The sequence below is a fragment of the Chelonoidis abingdonii genome, chromosome 23 (assembly GCF_003597395.2).
Source record: "Chelonoidis abingdonii isolate Lonesome George chromosome 23, CheloAbing_2.0, whole genome shotgun sequence".
In the NCBI taxonomy this organism is placed as follows: Eukaryota; Metazoa; Chordata; order Testudines; family Testudinidae; genus Chelonoidis; species Chelonoidis abingdonii.
The window spans coordinates 17,148,487-17,176,208 of record NC_133791.1 but is presented as its reverse complement, the minus strand read 5'-3'; the positions used below and the strand labels follow the sequence as shown (position 1 = coordinate 17,176,208).

The 27,722-nt window shown below is 53.3% G+C and overlaps 1 protein-coding gene across 1 annotated transcript; it reads right to left on the bottom strand.

Moving 5' to 3' along the window:
* Positions 1 to 1,913: 1,913 nt before the first annotated feature.
* MFAP2 (microfibril associated protein 2) lies at positions 1,914 to 27,191 on the bottom strand. The gene is made up of 10 exons (XM_032787573.2): positions 27,107 to 27,191; positions 25,809 to 25,965; positions 13,021 to 13,122; positions 10,559 to 10,645; positions 8,987 to 9,013; positions 8,499 to 8,585; positions 8,005 to 8,043; positions 4,822 to 4,909; positions 4,095 to 4,168; positions 1,914 to 3,734 (listed from the first exon to the last, which is right to left on the bottom strand). Exons 3-10 carry the CDS (start codon positions 13,055 to 13,057, stop codon positions 3,631 to 3,633), a joined length of 543 nt encoding a protein of 180 aa, XP_032643464.1. The 5' UTR covers positions 13,058 to 13,122; positions 25,809 to 25,965; positions 27,107 to 27,191; the 3' UTR covers positions 1,914 to 3,630.
* Between the last annotated feature and the right edge of the window lie 531 nt (positions 27,192 to 27,722).

Sequence of the window (27,722 nt, the reverse complement as noted above, 5' to 3'; positions counted from 1 at the left end):
GCACAGCAACAGCAGCATGCAATGAGGGCCTTCTTAAAATCCTGGTTCTTTCGCACAAGGTTTTTCTACAGATGGGTGGTTGGGTTTGTTTTTAAAGGGACCAAGTTTTCTACTAGAAATTCTTACTTTTCTTTCGTTCTCACTTGTGTAACAATTAATCATGCCAGGAAGAGGGTGGTTTTTTTTTTTTTTAATTATGTGGATACTTTTTTGATGAATTTGGCCATTGGAAGAGGAAAAAAAGGAGAGCTTGCCCCACACTGGAGGGGCAATGTCAGCTCACCTCTCATTTGAAATTCCTGGTGGGCAGTTTCCTGTAAGCTGAGGCAATGGAAAGACCAACCAGGGAACGCTGTGTCTCTGAGTCAGACTTTTAAACATTTCCAAAGTTTGTATAAATGTTTTACAGAGGGAGTTAAAAAAATACTAATAATCACACCACAGACAGGCTATTGCTCAGCCTGCCTCCCCGCCTTTGCTGTCAGGGACTGGCCCCCGCTCCAAAGTCACATTAAACGGGAAGAAAAAAAGTGTGCCAACTGAGTGTGTGATTTCATTTTCTCCTGTTGTAGGTTGCTGCCATTGGAATAGTATCATAGGGCTGGTGGGGAACTCAAGAGCCAAACCTGGGTCTTACCCAGCAGCCGATTGATTCATGTTCATAAATTATAAAGCCAGGAACAACCTCCTCACTTAATTTGTGTTGGAGTTAAGGAGTACCTAGTTTCACTGCTGTCATACAGATCCCCTCAGGCTACCAGTGAAACTGACAAGGATGGTCACTTTCAGGTATGTCACCATGTGCAGCTTGAATATCTGCCTCCAGGAAACATACCGGCACTAGCTCTGATCAAGCCAGCATGCTAAAACTAGCAGTGTACCCACAGGGGTGGGATGAGATAGCTGCCCTGAGTACAATCCAGCTGGGACTATAGATCCATATGTGGGTAGCTAGTCAAGCCTGCTGCTCCACTTCCATTTTTAGCATGGTCCCATGTACACATATATCCTCCTGCTGCTGCTGGGGAAAGCTAGAGGCGAAGAGCTTGAAGCTAATGCTTCCTCCAGTGCTGTCTCAGTACGGCGTGAGGGTCTTTAGGCTGGCAAGGAGGGAGCGTGGCCTGAGCCCAGGGACAAGCTATTGCTGCTTAATCACAGCTGCTGCTTGGCCGCAAAGGGACTGAAGCATATGGTAGAAACTCCGAATAGAGGTTGTCCATGATTCTGAACTGTTCATAACTTAAACCAAAGCAGAGTTCAGGCTCCAGCTCTAGCAGCTGAGCCCTTCCCAGCCAGGGAAGGGGTGTGTGAAAATGGCCTAGACCCCAGCCTTGCTCCTGCTCTGACTCCAGCTGCCTTGGGCTGGCAGCCCAGGGGGCCTTGCTGTAAGTGACTGCCTTGTGCATAGGAGTGAAGGAGTTGGGACAGGTAGCCCAGATGCGCCTGCCTTTGAGGTGCACAGGCACAGGATTTGCTTTTTTTTTTGTCCCTGCTGCTGCCTGATTGGTTAGTTCCAGTTTCATGTGGTGTCCGGTTGACTAGCCCGTCCGTATCTCTGAGGTTCTACTGGAGTTAAACTGAAAGGTTGGAAGAGGAAAGGGGGAGCTGCAGCAGAAAGCACTAGGCTAATCCCTTCGCCTGACCAGGACTCCAGCATTTGGCGCCGAGACAACGTTCACAGGATGCTCTGAGCTGGGGGGATTTGCGGAAGCCACACTGGCATAGTGCAAAGTATTTTCGTAGCAGAGCAGGTGGTGGGACAACTGCTCCGCATTGCTGCTATGCTGCCCAAGCCACTGCCAAGCCCTAGCCGTTCCTCCCCCAGCTCAAGCCGTGAGGCTCAGTGCAGCCACACGTGACTTTTTCGGGGTGTTTATTTTTTTTAAACATTTGTACAAAAAAAAAAAAAAAGAAGAAGAAATTATCCGTACAAAGCTACAGTGAATGCAAGCAAACCAGACCAGCCGAGGGGAATGCAGCGCTTTGGGGCCACTCTAAGCCCTGGGAGCCAGGGGTACTGGAAAGTTCACCACATGCAGTCAGGGTGAGATTTCCATCAGTGGCCCCGTTTTTTTAACAAGCTATTTAGCGGTTGCTGCACTCAGCATTGCTATTTAGGAGCCTAAATCTCTTTGTCAATGAGATTTAGGTTCCTAAATCATTTACGCACAGAAATGCTGAGCCTGCTAACCCTAAATACCTGGCTCGAAGGGCAGGAGGTGAGGGCAGCCCCAGTTGGGTCAGGTATGGAGCTGCAAGAGTGACAGATGCCTGGCTTGGTGATGCAGAGACGGCCAGTGATTTTTCAGGAGACCGCAAAGCTTCCCTGCAGGTGGTTGGACTTGGCCAGGAGTGGTATGGGTGAGCTAGCACCCATCTGAGGAAGCAGAGAGATGAAAGAGCAAGAGCACAGGGAAAAGGTTAAACTCCGCCGCTGAAAAGGGCTGACTTTGACAAAGCACAGAGGGAGATAATACAAGTGGCCTCCACACACCCACCTGTGCAGCGTCTACCTCAAAAGAGGCATTTTGTTTCCAAGAAAGGAATGGCCTGGACCAGGTGGGAGCAGGCACCAGCATCATCCCAGTTCAGCTGGCGCTCCAGGGCCTGAGTTTCTGAAGGTTGGCTGCAGTGGGCAGAAGTTATTTGCGCTGGCAGCTGACCTCTCTAGCCTGTCATCTCCCCAGTGGGATCCCAGGTCCCTGCACTGAGAACGGGCTTCTCCCATCTCTGCAGCAGTACCCAAAGATGAAACTGCCAGGTGCTAAAATACACCCCGGGCTGCCTCTAGTGCAGAACATACCCAGCTCAGACATCTTCAGCTGAGCCACTGGTTCCCTCACTGCAGTCGCAGTGGGGCAGGTAACAAGCGGTGCTCTCCTAACACTTGAGCAGAGATGAATTGGGGCATATACCAAGCTGCCATTGAGCCCCTTGGCGCGTTCACAAGGAGACTGGGGCATCAGGCAGAGTGGGGTGGGGGGGCGCAGCAGGTGGAGCCCAACTCCTGCAGCATTGTGGCAAGCTACAGAGTTGAACATGCCTGGCACAACTTGGGGGCTAGATGGGCCCCCAAAAAATAGACCCTTGGGCCAGCACGAGCTTCGAACTGCACCCTGGTCCAAATGAAGGAATTAAGCAGCATTCACCAAATCCACTGGAAAGTTGGAGGAGGAGGAAGGCGAAACAAGAGCAACGGTCTAAGAAAGCACCAAAAGGGTGGGTGGGAGGAAGTAGAGGGAGAAACCAGAAATTCAGACAACTCCTTACTCTTCTTCTCTACATATAAATTGAGCCAGCAGCCCGGCTGGGCTGGCCTGCGCCAGCTGAGTCCAATCAGACTGCACTGGCTCAGCCCAGCCCCTGCCGGTGACTCTTCCAATATCATAAAAAGTAATAAACCCCCCCATAAAAATCCCTATATTATGTGCACAAAATGGACGTCTATGCTGTTTCATGCACCATGTTTCCTTAGCACCATTGATTTCATGAGCACAATGACAATGTTATTCTACCGGGGCAGACGGAAAGTAGCTCCGGGGAGAGAATGTTCCTCTGGGTCGGCTGGGCCTGGCCTGGAGACAGCAGAATGGTGGCCTGTGCGTCTGCTGTGGCATCCGCCGTCCAGCCTTAGCAGCCGCCGCAGCTTCTGGCGCAGGAGGTAGCCATGGTCTGGCAGAGGCCACTGGTTGCCAGCACGCCGCATTTGGAGAACTTGTCGTGGCACAGGTCAGCTGTGGAGGGGAGGTGAAGAACCATGAAGGAACAGGGCAGAGGTTGGGGGAATGGAGCACCAAGTTTCAGGGTTGTGTCAAAACTGAAACGCAGAACTCCAGAAAGTTTCTACAGCTGAAGATCTGTTTTTATTCCTGTTCCACCCACCCCGCCCCATCGGCCTCTCCTCTGGAGTGATTCGTTCCCACTGCCCAAGTGTAGGGTCCCCACCAGGTGTGAGCCAAGCCTCTCCCCCCCCCCCCACTTTTTGGAGAGCTGCCATTCAGCCAGCCTCCCGCTGCAATGTCCCCTCCCAGGGTCCTCCAGAGACCAAGCCATGCAGCTCAGCCCCAGGGGCTCCCAGCGCATCACTTCCTTACCTCGGAGCAGCTCTTCGTGGGCGCACACAGTACGGACACAGATTTCCTTGTTAATAACGTACACCCGTCGAAGGCTGAAAGGGAGACCAGAACGCAAGGCCTGAGACCCCCTGATGGATGGAGCCCTGGACGTGGTGAATGGGGGAAGGGCTCTTTGTACCCTGCCCGTGCTTGTGCAAAGTGACCTGTATTGTCACTGTCCAATTGGGTACATTGTTCAGGGGGATGAAATACCACAGCCAAGGGCTCTTTTTAATCACGTGTGCAGAGGTGTTGCTGCTGCCAGCAGCTGTGAGCAGCGACATGGGGCAGAACTCCTCCCCTCTAACACAAGCCACAGGGCCAGGGCTCTGGGGGCCCCGTGCAAAGGCGCTTGGTTACCTCATGGCGTTAGCTATGTCCCTACTAGCTCATGACTGTCAGGGGAGGCTCACTCAAGGTCTGCCCCCCCTCCATGCACACGTGTGTTACCATCAGTGGGTTGTGTGTATGTGGACATGGGCTCATGAATGGGGCCACTCAAGCGATAAGCTCCGGTTCATTGGCTAGTGAGGACAGTTGTCACAAGCCACTGCCCACACGTAGGTCACATTCACTCGGTGCACAGGGGCATCTCAAACACGGTTCACGTCACTGTGAACTCAGTGCAGCCCAGACAGAACTTTTTGTTTTAAATGCAAAACTGGGTCATCTTGGTCATGCAGGTGCAGCCCTGCCTGCTGCTTACCTGTAGAAGCAGATCTCATTCAGGCACTGCTTGCAGGGCTTGTGGACTGAGTAGAGCCTAGTGCAGGGATACTGCTCCTCCCGGCAATCTGCCCAATGAGAGAACACATGCACTGGGGACGAAGCACGGGCACGTTAAACTGGCCGCGGACATCAGCCAAACTCTAGTGCAGCTGCTGTTGCTCTGGCATTGGTGCAAATGGGCCGTGCTTGGCTTGGGGGGAAGCTGAGAAGTAGCGCTGAATGTTTAACAGGGACCCATAATTTCATTTAAGAGCCCTTGGGGTCCCTTAACCCCTCCCTGAAGAGCAGCCTCTCCTGTTTATTCTGCACTGGCTGCTGGTTCTGCAGCATGAGCCCAACAGGAGTTCTGACCAATCTGGGGCAGTGGAGGGCTGGGGGGAGGGGGGCGATCTTCCGTGGGTCCAGTCACCATTTCAGTGGGAGTGCCACGCCAGGCCCACGCCAGCACTACTCGGACCTCCTGGTTCCCCGAGTTTATGAAGTGCCACACAAGCAGAGTGGAGATGGAGTAGGAATGTCCTCTCTCTATTGCACTTTTCATCCCGTTGGATCCCGAACGACTGTACCCACGTGCCCGGGAATTGTTTTAAGGAGCAGTGAAATGCAGCCACTTCTAGGGGGGAGCAGCACAACTGTTTAAATAGCTCCACAGCTTAGGGCAGAAAGTGAAGAACTTTATCTCCCATGAAAACTGGATTGGGGGGGGGGGGGGAAGGACTTCAGGGAAGGAGAATTTAGTTACTGGAGCTGGCCAGCTGAGTTAACGCCTTTCCTTGGGTGGTAAGTTCTTTAATGAGCACAGTGGCCAGAACCTCAGCTTACAGGACACCTCCAAAGCACAAGGGCACCCTCTGCAGAATGCTGGGGCATTGACCCAGCCATCAGAGGGGACTTCCCCTCAACTGCGTGAGTGCCGGAGCCTTGCTTAGCTTGCAAACCCTGCTACTGGCATGGCAAAGTGCCCCGGGGGGGGGGAGGGGTGTGCCCGCAGCTAGTATCTCAATGGTGAGAGGGCAGGTGCTGATACAGGGCTGCTCACATGGGTGGGGCTTCACAAATAAAGCCCCTGCTGTCAAGAATGAACAAGCTAAAAGCCACATCTTGCAAGGGCCCTGAATTACAGGGGCTGGAGGGGTAGTCAGCACTTGGCAGGAGCCAGGCGGCTAACACCTCGGGTGCTGCCAGCAGCCTGCGGGGGGAGGCATCCAGCAGTTCCTGGAAAGCTGGCCTCCCTAGGCAGGGCTTGGGAGTTCTCCGCCTCCTTTAGTTCAGCCTGCTGGCAAGCGCCATGGGGAGTAGGTCCCATCTGGAAGGTGATCTCGATTTTCCCTTTGAGAGGAGGAGGGGGAGAGGAAGCAGGAAAAATGTGATTTCATGACACTGTGCCAGCGTGGGAGCGTTGTGCTGCGAGCAGCCGATCTGTGTTTAGCTTGGAGCAGAGCAGAGCACCCGGTCTCTGCATGCTTGGCAGGATTGCTAGTGCTGGCCTGCGCTGTCCCTCCACCCCACACCCTGCAATGCCGGTCGGTTAGCCAGCTGCACATGCAGCGGCCTCACAACACGCCACCGGGAGACGGCCGACTTCTAACCCCAACTGCTCTCAGTAACGTGTCCACCCCCAGCAGCTCAATGCTCCCAGTGGCGGAGCCAGATGGGGGCAACCTGAGTGATGAGTCACTGGTGGCGGGCCACAGAGCAAGCCTGCCCCACACTCACTCAGCAGTGTGGGCTCCTGTCCTGGGCCCAGCTCTCCATGCCAGGCTTTACAAGCTGGCTCATGGGGTTGCAGTGCCATACGGGTGTCATGACGGACAGGGTGGCCGTGCCAAATTGGAGTGAGTGGCATTGCAAAGTGGTTCATGGGGTCACAGCGCCATGGGACCCCAGACACCACGTACAATACCCCGAGTGAGGAACTGGGTGCAGCCTGGCAGGACAGGAGTGGCCACTGCTCGGTGACTGCAAGGCCCCCAAAAGTGCACCTAGAGGCCACTGGGGGGGCTGTTGCTCCCCACCCTCATTAGTTCTGCCAGTGACTGTTCCCCTTACGCATACAGATCCGATTCCTAACCCCAAGACAGAGCAGTAATCAGCTCGCAGCCGGCTAGAACCTGCAAGAGAAGGAAACTCCACGGGGCTTTGCAAACTCCGCTGGTTTGTGTCTAACTCTGGGGCAGGGACGGCAGACAGCATCGCAGGCAGAGTTTAGGGAGAAGGCGGAGGAGACCAGCCCCAGTGGTCCCGAAGCTGAGTGTGACGGGGAGAGGGAGAAAGCAGGATTACGGAACAAATAAAGTGAAAGTCAAACAGGTGCACTGGAGTGAAAGCCAGAAAAATGCTGCTAAATGTAACAAGGTTCGTTCGTAGCCTCCAGGGCTCCACCGGCACCATGGCTTGGAAATCTATCCATGCCGGGGGAAATCAAGGGAGACTTTGTGCTTTCTTGGGGGTTTGAACATTTTCTCCCCAAGGAGGAGGGGTGCGCAGCGCAGGGTATTTAAGCTACTCTCTGACATCAGTTTAAAAAAATAACAAGTGTCACCGAGCGCATCAGCTGGAAGGGCTGGTCCTGCAATTCTGGGAGAAGCGCCGCTGGATTCAGCAGGGCTGCTCCCAGAAGGGAAGGCTGCAGGATCTGGTCCAAGGAGAGAACGCTCTGTCCCACCTACTACCCTGCTTGTTAATGGCAGGTTCTCTCTCAGACTCCCTTATCAAAGGCAGATTGGCTGATGAGTGGAAGGAGATAGGGGTTTCTTACGCTGCGGGCAGACCTCAGACGATATGCTCGCAATGGTGATCTGAAGGATTAGCAGGTACCAGGGTGGCCTCATTAACCCTCTGCTCAATTTAAAGCATTTCCTGTAAGCGAAACGTCATCAAAACTAGAAATCCACCAGGCAGCCCCTGCCAGCTGGAGAGAGCTTACACCCCCGCCTCCCAGCTGTGGTGTCTCCTTCACATTCCACCCCAGGTTGTCCTGCCTGCGTGCTCAGGGTGGAGGGGGGAAAACCAGAGCTCGAGTGAGCAGCTTTTTCCACCTCCTTTAAACTTTCCAGCCGTGCCTCCTGCGGGTCCTTCCTCCCGCTTAATGCTGACTTCAGGCAGCTGCAGTTCCCGGAGTCACCCTACGATTCGGAGAACAATGGGCTGCGGGTCTTACCAAGAGGTCCAGGTTCTGTGGGTTCGGTCTCCGGAAAATCTGGAGGGGAAAGACAATAGGTGGAGTTGAGAAAACAGCACCAGGCTGGGAATGGGCTGCAAACTGGTACAACTCATGCTCCTGGCTATCTAAGGTACATACAGGGCCCCCTGTTGTTCCAGTGTCTGAGCGCTTCACCAGCTCGGATGTATTGATCCTCACCATGCCCCATCAAGGCAGGGCGGGCCATTATCCCCCTTGTGCAGATAGAGAACCAAGGCCCTGAGAAACCAAGGGACTTGCCCAGGGCCACACAGGTAGACTGTGGCAGAGCACACAGGTTTGGCACGTTCCAGGCCAGTGCACTAACCACTAGGCAATCCTCCCTCTCTGGGATAGGTGCCACCCACTCAGGACACTGTTTGTCCTCTGTTCCACATTTCATCAGCTCCTTGGCTAGTGGACAGCAGCAGACATACTGGCTACAGTAGGACTGCACTGGCTCCACACCGCACCTGAGGTTGGCGCTGGGATGATCTCCTGCTGGGTCTGTTGCTGGGACTGGTACTGGAACTGCTCTTCGGGAGAGCTCTGGGTGACATCTGCAATGGAGAACAAGCATGTTCAGCTCAGACTAATCGGGCACACACCCCCTCCCGCCAAACAGGGCCAGAGACCCCAGCACTCTCCCTCCCCAGGAACCTTGTTTCATTAGTCATTTTCCCCGGGAGCCTCGTTTTGCAGTTTGGATCCTTCTCTGTTTCTTCCTTAATCCCCCAGTGACATGTCAATGACATGTCAATAGTAACTGGGGCAACACTGCATCATAAACCCCGCAGGGCTAGACCTTCCCTGCAAGATCCCAGCAAAATTCCTGTTCCCAGCAAAGCACAATCATGCAGCCTCTGCGGCACGTTAGTTCCACTCCAGCTAGCGCCGGCCAGCTGCAGCAACCCGGGCGGCTCAGAAGAGCAGATGAGGGCTCCACAGAGAAAGCGCTTACCTTGATAGTCATAGTAATCTTGATTGTCTAAAAAAAAAAAAAAACGAAGCACAGAGAAAGGTCTCACTTTAGGAATAGCAAAGACCACTACAGCGTGTGGAAGAAGAAAAACTGCTCTTGTTCTGCACAAAACCTGTCTCGCCCTGTCAGCTCAGCGCTGGCTGCATCTCGCCTGGGATACTGACCGATTTCCTGATCCCAAGGGCAACGGAATTCCAGGTGGTTGCATTTTACAGGCAATCCACCCTAGGGTTTACAAGTCTGCTCCGAGTTGCTGATCGCCCAAGTCAACGGGAGAGAGAAGTAATCAGCAGCTCTGGGAAAAAATCGGGCATAAACTCCCCCTCCTCCCCGCAGTGTGGTTTGAGAGACGAGATAGTAGGTCAAAATGTTCTAAAGCGACTAGCGGAACGATCAAGACACCATACAGAGGCCTAGTTTTCAGAGGTCAGGTGTCCAGCACTTTCTGAAAGATGTTTCAAGCTGGGCCCCCTCCCCCAAATCACTAGTCATTTTTGAAAATCTTGGCCATTAGTCTCTTCTGCCCATTTCCAGCGACTCTCCAGGGGGAATGTAAAATCCCAATAATTATTTTTTTTCAGATCAGACTAAATGATAATCCCAGCGGCCTGGATGACACTACCGTGCAGTAACATCTGAACGACCCTGGCTGAGAGAGAGCAGTCACTGAAGGCATAACAGCTGCTGCCTTTGCCTGGGCTTTCAATGTACCACTAACACCAGCGTGTTGTAAAGCGCATTGGGCTATAAAACACGTTCTGTTTCATTCAGCAACCGTTGCAGAACTGGGAGGCAACATATATAAACTTTTAACAAATCTTAGACTGATCAAGATTCATGGCCACTGAATACATTTCTTGGAAGCAGCCTGGCAGAGTTCAGTTGCTATATTGCAATAATCATTTCCCTGAAATCTCGTGAGCTACTCTGAACAGGGGAAGTAGAAACCTTAGTTGTCCAACCTTCCCTATCAGCTAGGGGTGATCGTGGGCAGCATATCAATTGTGAGTTTGTTGGGCGAAGCGACAGTGAGAAACATTTAATACAGTTTAAAGGCAACAGCATCCTGGAACATAGAATCAGAGGTGCTTCTGTTTGTCTCTGGGCACCTTGTTACCAGGGAGATGGTGACAAATCCTGCCCAGTCCAGTCGCCTGCACTGAGATGACCCAGGGAGGTCCCTTCCATTCCTACGATCCTATAAATCAGAAGAGTTCAGTGAAGCACATCAGATATTACCAGGGACTGGTTTAGGGGGAAGTTTAATGGAGCGACATCTGTGGATGGGCATTGGACCAGGGCTGGAAGGAGCTCTCTCTAAGGACCTGAAAGGTGTAAATATTAGGGAGGGAGAGGAAAGGGTTGGCGTGGGACAAACTGGAATGAAATTCAAAAAGGGTTCATTCAGACTGAACATCAGGACAAAACCCTCCCAGGTGGCAAGATCTGTTCGGCGGTGAAGCCGTCTCACCGAGACACAAAGAGCAGGCGAGTGTGTGGAGGGATGGAGCGGGGAGAGATTATATACGTGAAGCCACCAGGACCACTCACCTAACTGAGGATCGTACTGGGAATACTGCAGCTGGTCAAGATAAGGAGGTCCTTCGAGATCGTACTGTCCCTGGGCCAGGAGCACTGCTGAGAACACATGCAGAGAGAGAGAGAAATCATGGTCGTTTATTGAGTGATCAAAGTATTCGACCCTTTCAGAACTGCCCCCCTCCCCCCCATACCGCTCCCACTACTTGTCCCGTGACTAATGGGCAGATACAGCACAAAAAAGCTGCCCCCACAAGCCAACATCCAGGTGTCTGAAAGTTCAATCCCCCCCGCCCCCCACACACCCTCAGCAGCCCTGGGAGAGCCCCAATCCGCTGTCTCCCTCCCAGATAGTAGCTGTCAGGCAGCCAGGCTACCTCCTTCTCCCCACCGGCGCTGCCTCTGCCTGGGCTAGTCAGCCCTGGCCTCAGGGGCATCAGCTGGGCATGGCCTGGCAGTGGGCAGCCAGATGAAAATCTCAAGGAAGCTCCTGGAATTGGAGTTGGACTGAGCGCCAGGCTGCTGCGTGGTTCTTATGCCACATGCTGCGGGCCTGCTCGCCAGCTCTGGTCTCTCTCGGCCCCGCCCGGTAACGTTTTCCACGTTGGTTACCCTCTGCGCACAGCAGTTTTTCTCCAGCCTCCCTGGTGACTCTGCTCCTTTTCATCGGGGCCTTTGCCAGCACTGGGAGCTTCTAACTAATTCTTCTGGATCCTCAACACCCTCTTCCTTCCCGCCTCCCCCCCTCTCCACTTTGAACGACTGCTCGTGCAGAACGCAGGATTCCCCTCTTGTACCACTGTCTTCGGTCATGCCAAGCCTTGGAGGGGCTAGGACTAGGGCTGCCAGGCATCTGGTTTTCGACCAGAATACCTGGTCAAAAAGGGACCCTGGCGGCTCCGGTCAGCACCACTGATGGGTTCATTAAAAGTCCAGTTGGCCGCCTGCAGCGGGGCAGGCAAGCTCCCTGTCTGGCTCCCGAGAAGCTGCCGGCATGTCCTTCTGGCTCCTAGGTGCATGGGGGCCGTAGGGGCTCTGCGCAAGCACTGGCTCCGCAGTTCCCATTGGCTGGGAACCATGACTAATGCGAGCTGCGGAGGCGGCACCTGTGGGCAGGGGTGCAGAGCCCCCTGCCACTTAGGAGGCAGAGGGACATGTCATCGCTTCCAGGAGCCGCCTGACGTAAGTGCCACTGAGCCTGCACTCCAAACCCCCTCCCGGAGCCCACACCCCGTGCCCCCTCTGACACCCCAACCCCTTGGCCCCAGCCCAGAGCCCCTTCCTGCACCTCAACCCCTCGGCCCCAGCCCTGAGCCCCCTCCTGCACTGCAAACCCCTCCGTCCCAGCCTGGAGCCCCCTCCGCCCCAGCCCAGAGCCCTCTCTTGCACCCCAACCCCCAGTCCCAGCCTGGTGAAAATGAATATGAGTGAGCGAGATTGGGGGAGAGCGAGTGATGGAGGGAGGGGGGGCAGGAGTGAGGGGGGGGGGCCTTGGTGGAAGGGGTGGGGCAAAGGTGTTTGGTTTTCTGCAAATAGAAAGTTGGAAACCCTAGTTAGGACCAGCAGCCTCTTCGCCGCCCAGGCCGGAGCCATGCATTCTAACCTCATAGAGCTGCTGCCGTCCTCCTGCCCGGCTCTGGGGACAGACATCCTACAGCCTCGTTAACTGCCCACCTAAACCACCAATCAACAGTGATGCCGTCTCCCTGGCGCCCCACCCCCCATGCCAACAGGAGGAATAAAATGTCATTAACGATGCAATAATCTGCTGTTCCATTGGACCTAGTGTCCCTAGATCTCAAAGCACCGGCCAGCTCCCACAGCACTGCCGGAGAGTAGGGAAGGGCTGCCGTCAAATTTCACAGGTAGGGAAACTGAGGCCCAGAGAGTCTAAGGGACGAACAGGGAATCTGTGACAGAGCAGGGAATTGAACCGAGGCCTGTTAAGGCCAATCCACCATTGTAGCCACTAGGCTGTCCTGTCCTCGGTTCCTTTTTTCCCCTCTATTCACTCCTGAAGCCCCGTGGATGGATACGGTCTAGCCCCTTCTCCTGGACCCTCCCCCTGCTCTTGGCTTTCTGCCTTCTGCCACATTCCCCGAAAGGGTTCAAACTCCCTCTCCCCTTCGAATCGCTTCGGAACACTCCCCCCCATCCCCGCCCCTCTTCCGGGGGGCCCAGCAATGACTGCCAATCCGGGAGAGGCGTCTGAGTCTGAGCTTCAGAAGATGAAAACTCTGCTGCACTTGGAGAGCTGGTCGGTCAGTGCATCGTACACCTGAACGATGTCATTCTTCTGCTTAGATCAGAGGCTCTGTGGGGGAGGGACTGTGCCCCCCAGGTTTGGTTCATCACTGACCAGGTGGGTGGATCTCTAAAAGTGACTCTACCAGGTCACTTTCCCCCCAGGTACGCGCATGCCATGCTGGCCTGCTCAGGCCAGCAGGCTCAGGGCTGGGATGCCTTGCACTCACCTGGAAGACACAGCAGGATGAGACAGAGGGCTCTCATGGTCACGGGGGGCAGCGGGGAGGAGCGAAGCAGCGGAGGAGGTAGTTGGATGAGCTTTGGGAAGTCTGGAAAAGAAGACGGGAGAAGGGATTAGCAGGAGGCTTTGGACGTCGTCCCAACTGTGTCACTACAGGGACAATCCCTAGGTGCCTTCTGGGGATCCTGCCGAGATCCCAGAGGGGCAGTCTACACCCTCCCCTTGCTGATGCTTCACTAGTCGTTTCCCAGGCCAATGGGGATGGAATTACTGTGGGTCGCTGGCTGGCCAGGTCGGACCCATTAGCGGCTCCTGCACACCTAGCTCTAAGCTCTCCCGCATAGAAACATGGAGAATTAGCACTTTTGAACACCTGCCATTTCTATGCCATCTTCCAGCCATGGGTCTCAAGGCCACTTGACAAAACATTGAGGCCTGAACTTCCCCCCTTTGAGGATCATCCTCCCACCACAGAGACACCGAGGCTTGGAAAATTTAAGCGACCTAGCTAAGGCCCCACAGTACGTCAGAGTAGAGACTGGAACCCATGTGTCCTGACTCCCCCCACCCCTTAACCACAAGACCATCCCTTCCCTCCCAACCAGGAATCCATCAGCAGCCCCTCCGTGTGCGTCCCTGCCAAGACCAGCTTATTTTTTAAAGGTGTCTTCCATGCTGTCCTAAATGGGCCCAAGCCCCCACCCAAGGCCACTGATGCTGGTGGATTGCTGCAACATGCAGCATTCCTTCCTTTCCTGATGGAAGCAGAGCACGTCCTCCGCACACATGGCAGAAAGCCTCATCGGAAAGCACTTCTCCGACAAGAGAGATCTAGCACCCATAGAATTGCACAAACTACAGTTCTACCAGGAGAGTCCCCAGTGCCTGGTGCTAGATGTCTAGGGTGCCGGGCTGGGAGCCAAGAGACAGGTTCTGTTTCCAGCTGTGATGCTGATGTGTTGCATGACCTTGGACAACCCCCATGCCTCAGTTTCCCTGTCAGTAAAGTGAGGCTAATGTTACCGACCTTCCTTTGTAAAGCATTAGAGACCAGATGACAGGGGCGCCGCAAGAGCTAACTGATGATATTTCACCATTTCTTTTTTAGAAGGCATGTAGGTGAAAGTGGTGCATTTCGTTGCTCTGAGACCACACTGCAGACAGCACCTATCACTGACCAGCCAACATACTTCAATTCTGATTTGTATCGCCCCATCTGCTAGCAGTCTGGAATCTTCCCCCCACATGAACGCACGTGTCTACCTCTGCACCTTTTCTCATCCCTCCCGACATTTCGAATGGCTAAAGCTGGACGCCACTCAGGTCTGGCCTTTCTGACTCTCTAGAGATGGAGACAGAGGGGTGGACTAGGTCCGTATCCTGCTCAGTTTGGGGACCCTCGGTAAACTGCCTTTCAACCAGGGGTTTTGGGGGTCAAACCCAGGACTAAAGTTGCCAACTGTCTAATCATACAAACCCAAACATCCTTGCCACGCACATTCTCCAAGGCCTTGCCCCACTCCCTCCATCCACCCTCCCTCCGTTGCTTGCTCTCCCCCACCCTCACTCACTTTCACTGGACTGGGGCAGGAGGTGCGGGCTCTGGGCTGAGCTTGGGGTTTGGGTGCAAGCTCTGGGAGGGAGTTTGGGTGCAGGAGGGGGTGAGGGGTGTGGGCTCTGGGTGACGCTTACCTCAGGTGGCTCCCAGGAAGTCGTCAGCATATCACACTGGTTCCTAGTGGGGGGGCTGCCACGGGGATGTGCGTGCTGCCCCCGCCTGCGAGCACTACCCCTGTAGCTCCTGGCCAATGGGAGCTGAGGAGCTGGCACTTGGGGTGGGGGCAGCACACAGAATCGGGGGCAGCACACAGAATCCCCATGGCTGCCCCTACAACTAGGAGCCAGAGGGGCATGCTGGCTGCTTCTGGGAGTTGCGTGGCGCCAGGGGCAGGGAGCCTGCCTTAGCCCCACTGGACTTTTAACCACCTAAAATCTCCCAGTTTGGCTTCAGTAGCCTCTGGGAGATAGGGCCGGATTCTGGGAGACTCCCGGTGAAACCGGGAGGGTTGGTAACCCTACCCAGGACTGTTGGGAGGGACTGTTCTTGACTTGCAAAAAACCCAAAATCCCACCCATCCACCATCCACATCTTGGGTCCTAAGCATATTTCTGCCACTGCCCCACACTCTTGCTTTGCAACACTCATAGTAATCCAGGCCCAAGCTCCCCATCCAACAATGCACTCAGCTCTGGCCTGCAATACCCTAGCTTCCCCTTCACAGGGCCTGAAGAACAGAGGCTGCCAGGCAGAGGGAACCGTGCAATACCGTATCCAAAGCGTGCCAAGAAGTGCTGGTGCCAAACTCCTTGCACAAGTGACTGGGGCTGGATTTGAACCCAAGTTCTCCAGCAAGAAACAGGCAATGCCATCGGCCACTCTCCTTGGAGCACTCAGCCGCCTGTGCACACTGGTAACCCCAGTGCGGAATGCTGGCTGCTCCCAATTAAAATCCACACAGGCAGCCTCTTTCCACTGGGGCGATGGAAGTTTCTGGAGGGCAAGCCCAGCACGGCTAAGTGAGAACACATGCTGGGCTCATTTTCCAAAGGTCACTTGACATAAGCATGTACTCTCCTTGTTCTTAATGTATCCACACAGGGAGAACAGCTGGCTGACACTCAGCCAAGTGGCCTGCGGATCTTAACATCTCCCCAGGCGTGTCCTGCTGTGGGGAGGTGAGCGAGAACCCCCTTCTTCCCCATCTATCTGAGTCACAGCACTGCGGGGGAACCAAGCTAATCATCTCCAGCAGCCCATTGTGGATGCTGGATTGGAGAGACGAGGATCTGGGATCTCTGATACAGTTTGTTGTGAGCAGCATCAGAGTCAACAGCTCATCCTTACCCCAGCGCAGGGTTCGGGGGGGATCTCAGTCCAGCTCCTAGCAGGACTGGTGTCTATATCACAAAGCCACCACCGTGGGGACAGGCACGCACTTCTCCGTCTCCTACCAGCCGCTTCAGCAGCAAGGTGAAGGACCATTGGAGACTGAATTCTCTCCCGACCCCTCGGGAGGGTCCCTCTGGGGATGGATGGAGGCACACTGACAGAGCAGGGACCTGGAGAAAGCCTGTACTCCTGCCAACGTGTGATCTCTATCCTGTCAGTCCTGTCAATCCAGCACTGTTCACTTCCTGCTACTCCTAAGAGGCTCTAGCTGAGATCAGAGTCCCATTGTGCTCAGGGCGCTACATACACCCAGCAAGAGCGAGTCCTTGCCCCAGTGAATTTCCATCCAAGCCAGAAAAGGTAGGAGGATTATGATTCCCACTGCAGAGATGAGGCGCTGAAGCACAGAGAGATGAGATGACTTACCCAAGGACATACAGGGAGGAACTGGACCCAGATCTCCACAGTCCCAGTCCAGTGCATTACCCACAAAACCACCTTTCGTTCCAGCCTTTCACGCCCCCCTCCCCAAGTTCACGTGCAATGGAAAGTCTTCCAATGGCTTTCTTAATGGCTTTCAATCCAAGCCAATGCAGGCAACCTCACTCCATCTTCCTCCTCCGCCTCCCCGGGAGAGGCAAGGAGTGGGATGGCGACCTGATCTTGGAGCGGAACAAACTCATCTGCAAGGATCTCATCTCAGCCACTCTGGTTCAGGAAAACATTGTACAAGTGGCGAGAATGTGATTTCGCTTGATCTATGCCAGCCCAGACAACATCAACCCCCCACCCATCACATGGGGAAAACGTGACTGGGTTGTGAATGCTTAGCAGTGAATGCTTAGCCTGACTTTACGCAGCTGTTTGTTTTTTCACTGTTTTTAACACCAGGATCATCCGAAGCCAGGAAACGTCCAAAGGGGATGCAGCTGGGGGCATCACGGATGGTGCCCCATGTGGAGGGCAGTCAGAGAAGTGACTGCAGCTAGCACCAGCCTCAAAGGAAGGCAGAACAAAGCAGTACCCCTGGGTGCATCTTGGGTTGCCTCCAAAGACTCTCTCTGACTCAATCCAAAACCTCAAGCGATGGTCAGCACTGACACGCAACTGTGCTGAATCGCTTCCTGGCTTCCCAACGTTCATCTTAAAGTCCTGTTCTCCTCTCTCAACATGCAGGGAATTGCTTAAAAATGTTAACTATATAATCATAGTCCTCACACGTTCATTAGCTGCGCTTGACTAACTACATGCTTCAGCATTCTCTTCCCCTCCCACTGAAATGCAGCCACCTCTGGGGTGGAACGTCATGGCTGTGCGATAGAGTGCAGCAGCACAAGGTCTGGTGGAAACTATTTAATGGAAAATTGGGGCATAGATTAAAGACGTTTTTTTCGTGAAAAGTGTCTGCTTCCTGCTGCAAAAAAAAATTTGATGCAGGAATGCTGCTGCGGTGCCTTCTGGGATCTGGTGTTTAGGCAGCTCATGGCCTCATTCTCCTCTACAGGCAGGCTCCGGCTACATCTGCTATGATACGGCTCAACAAGTAGAGCGACAGTGGTGTATCATGGGAGATGGAGTCTGACCCATAGAATAAAATGGAGGCAAGAGAGCACCAAACCAAAGTTCCCATGAAGCAGTGGCTAAGCAGTGCTTGCTATGGGGTCATTCCCCAATGCCCAAGGAGAAATCCCGATATAAGAGAAATAACTTAGTTGGATATTTGACTTTTGCCAGAAAGTTGGGGTTTTTTTGAAAAATTTCCTGAAGGGTCCCCAGTACTGCAGCATGTTAAACTACCTACCAGTATTACAATATCTGTACAGAACGCTCTAGCAATGAAGTGAATGTTTCCCACCAGGGCTATGGAGCTGTGCTCCGGCTCCGCTCCACCTCCCGGCAAAAACCTGCAGCTCCACTGCTCCGGAGCTCCTCCGCGTTCCAGCTCCAGCTCCGCTCCAAAGCCCTACAACAAACAAGCTCTCCAATAAAATTTGAGAAGCCAAGACCAACTATGGATGCTCTGAATTCCTTGCAGGACAAACAAATACACCAAAACAACTTCAGATTTGGGCACAAAACCAAAGACGTAGCCTGGTTTTTGCCCATGGAGAACTGAAAGCCAAGGTGTGTTAGGATACGTCTGCACAGCAAAAAACCATGTGGCAGTGAGTCTTAGAGCCTCTGTCTACAGACTTGGGTTCATGGCCATGTAGACATTTTGGCTTGGGCTGGGGCTCTGACACCTCTCCCGCTTTCCAGGCTTCAGAGCCCGAGCACCAGCTGGAGCCAGACCGTCTACGTGGCTATTTTTAGAATTGTAGTGCCAGCCCACCGCTCCCAAGTCTGTGGACCTGGGCTCTGAAAGTTGAAGCCACTAGTTTTGTTTTTGTTTAGTTACTAACTGAGCGGATCCCAGGTTGGAGAAATCAGTCTTGGACATGAGATTCTATAAAGAAAGGATTGCTGGCATAATTCACACCGATTCATTAAATACACTGTAGCTTAAGTGGCTTTCACTTTGGAGTCCAGATCAATGTAATGACATGAATTGGGTGTGTGTGTGTGTTTGTTTTTTAAAAAGTGGCCTGGGTTGCATTCCGTGGTCCTTGAGCCTCAGTTTCCCCATTTGTTAAAAAGGAACAATTCTTTCGTAAAGTGCTTTGAGACCTCCAGATGAAGAGTGCTAGATAATTACTGGGTATTATTAATGGGCAGCCCCCATGCAATTTCTTGGTTTTAGACGGCTCTGCAAATACTCATTTGAAAAGGTTATAAACAAACAAACAGAAACGGTGCTGTGGAATCTTCCATGGCTACAAGCGGCAGGGACCTCGCGGTGATGGGTCACCTGACAAAGCAACTCTGGCAGCGTAGCGCGCCCCTGGCGTCCTGCTGGGGCAGTGGGTTCATGCAGACGGCAGGACACTGCCTCTTTCTTGCAGCAGCCTGGGGGGGCGGTGGCTTTGCTGGAGAACTCGCACCTCAGTACTGACGAGAGCAGACGGTGGCTCAGTTTAAGTGTTGTGCGCAGTGATGATGTAGCCGTGTTGGTCCCAGGATATTAGAGAGACAAGGTGGGAGGAGGTCACATCTTTTATTGACCAACTTCTGCTGGTGAAAGACAAGCTTTTGTGCTGCACAGAGCTCTTCCTTGGACACGAATACACCCTGCACGTTGCACAGCTGCCAGCCAAAACACTTGCTGGTGCAGCTTGTAAAGGGAGGGGGGACAAGGGGGTGGTAATGTGCCAACAGAAAAAACACGTCGTCTTTTTTCTCCCTTTGCCTTTCCTGTGTGTTTTGTCCACGTGTTTACCAGCTTCTCTTGCAACGATTCAGTTGCGATAGCTTATCCAGCGCTTGGACTGTTGCCGGCGTCCACTACCGGGAGGAGCTGCCAGAGCTGCCGCCCGACCCCTGCCCCGATGAACCTATGCTCCTGGACCCCCCAGAGGCCAACGCCAGGACCCAGGTAGGGTCTGAGGGGGAATACGGAAGTATCCCGGGGGCAGCCGACCCTAGTCTGGCTGCAGCACACCCAGAACCCATGTCAGTATGTTGCGGCCAGGATCCCCACTGACACAGCAGCGGGCTGCCTGCCGCTGTTAGGACCCCAGGCTGGGACGCAGAGGAGTGGGCGGGCCTGCGTCCCACCTGCCACCCCACTCACGGGTGGCCGTCTCCCCCTCGCCCCTGCACTCAGACTCTGCGCTTACCTTACTGAACTGTTTGCTCAGCCCCTGCCTGAGGACCTGAGCTCCTGGCTGTGTCCTGACCCACCCGGCTAAGTCACCAACGCATCTGACTCGTGTAGTGAGGTGGCCTATCTCCCAGCCGTCCCGGGGAGGGCGAAACCCCAACAGCGGACGCTTACAGGGCCTCTGCACAACACCCCACCCTGAAAACAAAGGCCCAGCTCCCCCACGCACTTGCCTACACGCTTAATTTAACCCCTGGGAGTAGCCACTGTCTGAGTCAAGTGCGGTGTGGGTGTTTGCAGAATGGGAGCTGCAGGGACAGCAAATCACACGGCAAGGGAGTGGGATACGCTGGCATAGATCACTGCTTTGGTGTGTGTCCCTTTAAGAAATAGCAGAGAGAGAGAGAGAGAGAGAGAGAGAGGGTGTGTGTGTGTGTGTGTGTGTGTGTGTGTGTGTGTGTGAGAGAGAGAGAGAGAGAGAGAGTGTGTGTGTGTGTGTGTGTGTGTGTGTGCGTGCGTGTGTGCGCGCGCAATTAGCACAGACTGTGGTCAAAAGCCTCCTATTTAAGGGGCCAGCGTACAGGTTGACCGTCCCACTTCTACTGCATCCAGCAGCTCTTTTCCAGCGTCCTTTGATTTCTCCATGCATGAATAGAGACTTGCTCTCCTGAGCAACAGGGGGAGAATTTCTTGTCTCTTTCTCCCCGCTCTGACCATGCCTGTTTTCCTTGGAATGTTCCCTGCCCCCTACTTTAGCCACCCCAAGGTCCTTCACTGGAAAGGAAATATTTGCTCGATGCTCTGGGCAAAGTGTCCTTAAACAGGCCTGGACATAACACGCTTCGTTCTTTAGGAACATTTCCTGGTATTTCTCCCTCTTTGAAGAAATGCTGCAGAACTCTGCGTGGGTGCGCAGAGCATCAAAGGAGACCATTTCAGCCCATGCAGATGGCTCTTCTCCCCCCCTCCCCAGCCTCCAATCAATTAATCCAGGGCCAAACACCCCCTTAATGCAATCAGCTTGAAAAGGAATGAGGTCAATGATCCAGAAAAGCACTTTTCAACATGCAAACTAGGTTCCTCTTTGGGTGCTGGGAGACCCAGTCTGAGCAAAGGGGAGGCTGGGAGTGAGGCCATTGCCCCAAGGCAGGACGGTCTGGGCACTGGGTTTTTCGGTATTTGCACGTGCTTGGCTTTCAGTGGTTTGCAGAGACGTGAGCTCATTTGCGAAGGATTCTTTGGAAGGGTCTGTGTGTCCCTCCCCAGGAGCAGTTTGCTTTGGAGAGTCACGCCAGGATCCCCTCAAAGCACAAGCAATGCCGTGATAGTTTTGGGAAGCGAGATTTGAGAATTGCATTTAAGAGAGAAACACCTGATGGTTAATTGTAGGTAACCGTGGAAAGGCAGAAGGTGCTGCAGAAGTCCCTCAGTCCTCCCCCCGCCCCAGCACCTCCTGCTGGTCCACTCTTGCCTCTTTCCCCCTCCAGTTTGCCCATGTACCTCAATCCTGTCCTGCAACTTCCCACTTCCCCCGGCACTCCAGTCCTGCCCTCCTCCACCCACAGCGTTGCCAATACACCTCAATCCAGATATCCAGCACCTCCTGCTATTCCAGTCGTAGGCCCTCCCACCGCTTTGTCTCCACATCTCACAATCCTAACCTGCAGCCCCCGCGGCGGGCAGTGAAATGCACAACATTGCTGAAAGCTTACTGCAAGATTTCTCCCTCCCTGGGGTGAAACAGACAGCGTTCGACTGCTCCTCCCCTGGACCATATATGCTCCTCGTGTCAAGGGGTATTTTGCAACTTGTGCATCACTGGTGAACGAACAGCAAGGCCTATAAAATCCTCCAACATCTAGTCACTGGGGGTTTTGGGGCTGACAAAGCCACTTAGATTTTGCAAACCCTTTTGTCTTGTTCTGGAAGCCCTGGGTACTTTCCATGCCCTGTTCACAATTTAAATTCACTGTTTCTCTAGCTCGGTGTTTCTCAACCCACGGGCACAACCAGCACACAGCTGTGGCCCACGTGACAGCCTCGGAGCTATACAGGTAGTATCGGATGCAGCCCACAATGGGTTGAGAACCACTGGCCTAGCTCCAGGTCCGGCAGCCTGCGCCGTTGGCTAGGGCCAAGCCCATCATCCTAAGGCTCAGCTGGCACAGCTGGGTGACTTGCCTGTGTCTGTAGGCTCTGTTCTCACCCCTCCCAATGACACTGTCCCTCCTCCCTTTCTTGTCTCAGTCTCGACGCTGAGTGGCACATGAAGCCAATAAATCCAAGTTGAAACTTCTAAGCCCACCACGTTCCAGTGCCTTTGAAATCAGGCCAAATGAGCTTGCCCGTCCCTAATAAAACACTTAACTCTTTTCCTGCCTCTTGTGTCTGAACGGCTCCAACCACTTTACAGACCCAAACTCTTACAAAGGCCCCTGTGAGATAGGCAAGGATAATGGTCCCCATTGTACAGATGGGGAAACTGAGGCACAGTCCAGGGAAAAGAGTTGCCCAAGATCATACAGAGACTAGAGTGAATGAGGTTCATTTGCCTCTTAACATGGGGTTCACACAGAAGGTTCAGCTAGCCCAGCGGGACAGCAGCCTGCCCAACAGGCAACACACCACTCCAGCCAGTGGTGGACCAGCTCCACGGTTTTAGTGCTAGTCTTTGAAGCCCTCAGTTGGCCAATCCTTGCTCCTTCAGGCCTTATTGACACTAGGAAAGATTACTGCCCACGTTCTAGCAATGGCAGAGGCACTGGTGCTGGCCACGGGAAGGACACCTGCGCAGGTTTTTACCACCATGTCACAAAAGCACTCGCTGGTGGATAAAATGCCCGTGCCCTGGCTATGCAGCAGTGCCGCCGCACTGTCGCTGGAGCACGGGTCCTGCAGCATCTCGGAGCTTAGCTTTTGTCGCCCGTTGACGTCTACAACCAACGAGGACGCCGTGACTTGAAGAGCCCAGAGTCACCACACTGGGGCTGAGCCTTCTGCACCTGGGATGCGACACATCTCTGCACATGCACACGGATACCAGAGCTGGCAGCCCAGAGAACAGGCACATGGGCTGCATCACAGGAAAGGGTAACTGTCTTAGGTAAAGGGGGGTGGAAATGTCCACAGGAGGGGGGACCCGCTGGAGCCGGTCACTGTTTCAAAAAAACCCTTCCCCCATGGGCTGCATCTGAAGCTTGAGGAGTCTGGTTTCAAGCCAGTTCCCACTCCGCCGGGGCTATAAAGGAGAGGGGAACAGATTCAGAGTCCACATGGGAAGGGAAAAGGTCAATCCCGTCTTCTCCAGCGAGTGAGGTGAGGAGAAAGAAGACCCTGTTGTCAGCCCACATGCGTGGTATGTTGGAATTCAGCTGCTGGAACTGGGGGTGCTCAGAAGGAAAATGGGGCTGGCTCCCTGCCCAGCTCTCCACCACTGCCAGATAGACCCAGCACCCCTTCCTTTGGCATCCCAAGAGGCACTGGGACTCCCGTAGCCCAGTCCTTTAGCCCAACCTGCCGCGACGAGAGAATCACGTGGACTCATCGTTGCTTTTAACATGGCTCAAGTCTGGCACTTGTCCAGCACTGCACTTGTATCTCCTCTACCCCAGAATCCAACCGCTCGTATGGTTGGATCCAGGAGGGGGCATCTAACTCCCACCTCTGACTTCTGCCTCCCTGGATCTCGAGCCTGGTTGCATGGTCCTGAGCTGCGCAGTGCTTCTGTTCCACCCTGCTGGACTCGGACTTGTCACAAGGCGGTGGCAGAACTGGGCCCATTCACACAGGCCTGGAGGGGCCCCCGACTGATCGGATCCAGGCCCCAGTTATTGGTATTCGCCAGACTTCGAAAGTCACGTTATTCTATTTTTTTCTTTAAGTTACGGGGTTGAAATACGTTAATTCGCTGGGTTGTTAGCATGCGCGAGTGTGGTGGGCATAGAGGATGGGGAGAATGGCAACCCCACACACCAAGCCCTCTAGCCACACTGCGAGTAAAGCACAGCGAGGAGGGAGAGGGAAGTACAGGCTCCAGGGCCCATTCAGGCCTTAGCCTCTCGGCCAAGACTGCTCACCCGGGGATCGATCAGTCTCAGGTGGGGTGGCTGTGTGCGCGACGGAGATTGCGGACGCAGGCAGAGCTCACGTCTTTCATCTGAACATTCGTATCCTTAAACAGCGGGTGACAACGCCTGCTCAGGTCAGCTTTTTCCAATCAATTCTTTGAGATTCACTTACACCTCAAAAGCCACAAAGAGTCCCGTGGCACCTTATAGACTAACAGACGTATTGGAGCATGAGCTTTCGTGGGTGAATACCCACTTCGTCAGACGCGTGTCAAAAGCCAGCATTTATCTCAATGCGCTTCCCCATGCAGCAAGCACGGATCAACTCTGCTAGTTCTACTTTCATCCCTACCATCCAAGATCGGCGACGAACTGGAATGGAGTCAGAATTCAGAGCTCCTGCCTAGGAGAGGTAGCATGAGCCAGGGGAGTCCATTCCCAGCTTTGCCGCTGAACTGCTGTGTGACCTTGGGCAAGTCACCTGACCTCCCTGTGCCTGTTTCCTCTCCCCACCCTTTGTCTTGTCTGTTTCTACTCTAAGCTCTTCAGGGCTGGGACTGTTTCTTATCGGGGTCTGTCCACCACCTGGCACAATGGGGCCCTAAGGCATTGCTGGCCAAAAATAAACAATACTGCTCCATGGTTGGTCCCTGGGCTGCACGATCTGTTTACTGACACAAAGGGCTATTACAAAGGACGGCCCTTTGCGCCTTTAGACTGGTCACGGCGGCCACCACTGGTTAGTTAACGTCACAGCTTTTCCTCATCTCCACGAGCTGCTGGGGCCGGTCTCCACTTGGCAAGTTACTGAAATCACTCAGTCTGGAAAATGTCCCAGTGCAGACTGTCCACAAAGCCGCACTTTAGCTCCCTCTGCCCCCACCTCGAGTCCCCAATTCATCCTTTCAGCTGACAGCTCCTGCGCCCCCTTGGGAAGCTCACCTGGGGCATGCTGCTCCATGCACGTTGGGCATGCCCACTGCTCCCCACGAACAGTGAGTGGCAGAAGGGTCCCAAGAAATGGGCACTAGCCATATGTATGCCAGTGCCTCAATCGGAGCAGATCAATGGAACATCACCGGTCAACAGGCACCAAGAAATACCCCTCTCCCCCACCACACTCACCTAGCGGAAGAACCCCATTAAATCTACCCCCACACCCAGGCACAGTTGTTTTGCTATGAAAGATGTGGCTCTTGCATGCACTGAGCTGGAAGTGGGAAAGTCTGCTCAAGTTTATGGAGGAACTTTCCTTTCTGCCCTGTGCTCCAAGTAACCAGATGTTTTTGTAAGGCACATCTGGGAACAATCAATCAATCTCAGAGAAAGAACAACACAGTCGCCCTCTTTCATTCAGTTAAACCCCACCTTCCAAAAGGCCTTCCCCCTCCCCCCACCTTTTTACACAGCAATCCAGCTGCCAGAGGGAGAGAACAAAGAGAGAGAGGTTTCAAGGTTTTTTTGGCTACTGACCAAAGGTAAAACTCACTGAAGTGGGCTTAATTTCCCCCACCCCGCACACACTTTTTTGGGGGTAGGGGGGAGACATTAACAATCTTTTGTACAGTTAGTTTCCAGGGAGGGAAAAAAATTGAGCTTCTTTCAAAAGTTAGGATATTTTGAGATTTATTTCTTGGCTAAACATCTGTAATTCTACAATTGTCTAGTTCTAGATTTTAAAAATATCCCCCCCCCCCCCTCTTTTTTCCAATCAAACTTTGGTCGCTCAGAACAACTGCTTTTTTCTTAAAGCCCAGAGAATTGCTTTCCAGAGCTGAGCTTCACCTTGGGCTGGAGAAACACAAACACATTTGGCAAGAAGAAAAAATGCAATTAAGGGGATTTCCCCCCCCTCCTCTATTCAGCCAAGAAATTCTGCATTTCCTCACTTTGAGCTAACTAGACACTAAAATCCTACCTCCCATCGTCCCTCCAAGTATACCCCAAAGATGTCGCATCTCCAGGTGGGAAGTGTTCAGCTCCCCAAATCAAAGGAAACCTGTAAGAATTGCTCTGCCTATCCCAACAGGTCCTCTGGCCACTTCTCATTTTCTTACCAGTTTGGGATCTATGTGCCGGTTCGGTCCTTTCCAAATGCCTTGATCTCTTCTGTCTGGTCTAAAAGCTCCAAAATGGGACAAGTAGCTCCTACCTCCAACATGATTGCACCACTGGGTCCTAATGCTACACCCAGTGCATTCTCAGCCCTGCTTCCTTTAAAGGGAAAAGATAAATGGAGGTTACTGCCCCAACTGCAGGATTATTTTTTTAAACTCCTCAAACCCTGGCGGCTGTGAGGTCAAGGAAAGAAGAGAGGGGCTGGATCCAGGATTGGGGGCTCTCAGGCACTTCTGCAATACTAACACCAGAGGCTCAAGGGATTGGGAATGGGCTGCAGAGCTCTCCCATCGGTGCCAACGCAGCCCAGGACAGTGGTAGTCAGGAGTAATTCCCCATCACTGGCTTTTCAGTCGGAACACCACACTGGTGGTTTTAGCCCAGGCCTCAGCGGACTAGTAGGCACCTAGTAAAGGCCCTATTATAATTCATCCACAGTCCCGCTCCGGTCAATTAAGATACGTCTACACTGCGCCATAAACCCTAGCTTTGGGCCCAAATTCCCCTTCTATCCACACAGATCTCGGTCCAGCTCGGGCCAGGAGCCGCTCGAGGCTCAGGTCCCAGCCCCGGCTGCGGGTGAGCGTCTGAGTCCTACTGAGACTCAGGGCCAAGCCCTGTCACTTTGCAGCATGGACGCGGGACATGTCGCAGAGCTGAGTGAGGCAGTGTGTGTAGCGCAGTAGGGATGTGGTAAGATGGCTTTGAGGCCTGGGTCCAGCCTGAGCTCAGGCCTGGAAACAGCGAGTGGCTCCACCCGGGCTGGGCTGGCAGTGCAGCATGCACCTTGCCCCAGAGACTGTCACCCGAATACACTCTTACTGATGAGTTGTATCGTGGTAGCACTTAGGAGCCCGCACCACGGCCCAGACCCCCATTGTGCAAGGTGCTGGACAAACTGAACCAAACCACCATCTAACCCTGTCCCAAAGAATGGCGGATCTAAGTCAGCTTTGGCGCTCAGCGTTTGGCAGTGAGAGCAAAGAGGCCAAGGACAAATGGAATTCCTCTTTCCGTCCTGGAGCGCTCCTCCGTGCCTAGAGGCATCCCTCCCAGTCACTTCTCCTAGGCCCTGCTGGCAGAGCGACATGGAGGAGCTTGCACTATTGCAGCCTCTGCTCCTCCATTTTATGGTCAGAGGATGGCAGTCCACTGACTAGCAGCCCTACACGGCAGTAAGAAAGTGAAGACCATTCCCAGATCTTCAAGATCCACTGCACTATAACAGTGCAAGTACTTTACAAACTGGATACCACCCCCATTTTACAGATGGGAGAACTGAGGCACAGAAAGTGGGAGCGATCTGTCTGTGGTCCCATCGAAAGTGAGGGAAAAACTGGGAACAGAACCCCCCAGACTCCATTTCTCAACTACTTGGCCCTGCAGCTCCCTTAAAAATAGAAAACACAAGATTAAATTAACCCCCCTGCAAAGGCAGGAATATTGCTGGCTGAGATTTTTTTCTATTTTTTGTTGTTAAAAAAATGCCCATTTTCTGAAACCCTGACGTGTTCACAAAACAACGCTGGGTTTGACACATTTCCTGCCTTGAAAAACGACAACGAAAAAAGTTTTTTAAAAAATGTCCAGATGTTCTCCACCCAAAAAATTCCAGTTCTCTAGTTTGAAATGACTTTTCATTTAGAAATGTAAGCCATTAGATTGAAAAAATGGTTGAAAAGAAAAAAAAAGGCAAAATTCAAATTTCAATGGACCTGAAATGGGGAAAAAAATTGGATTTTCAGTTTCCAAATATCTGAAATTTTGACTTTTGATCCTAATTCGAGATTGGGGGAGAGGGGGGAAATGAACATGTAAATATTCACTGGAGAGGAAAACCATTTCCTGCCCAC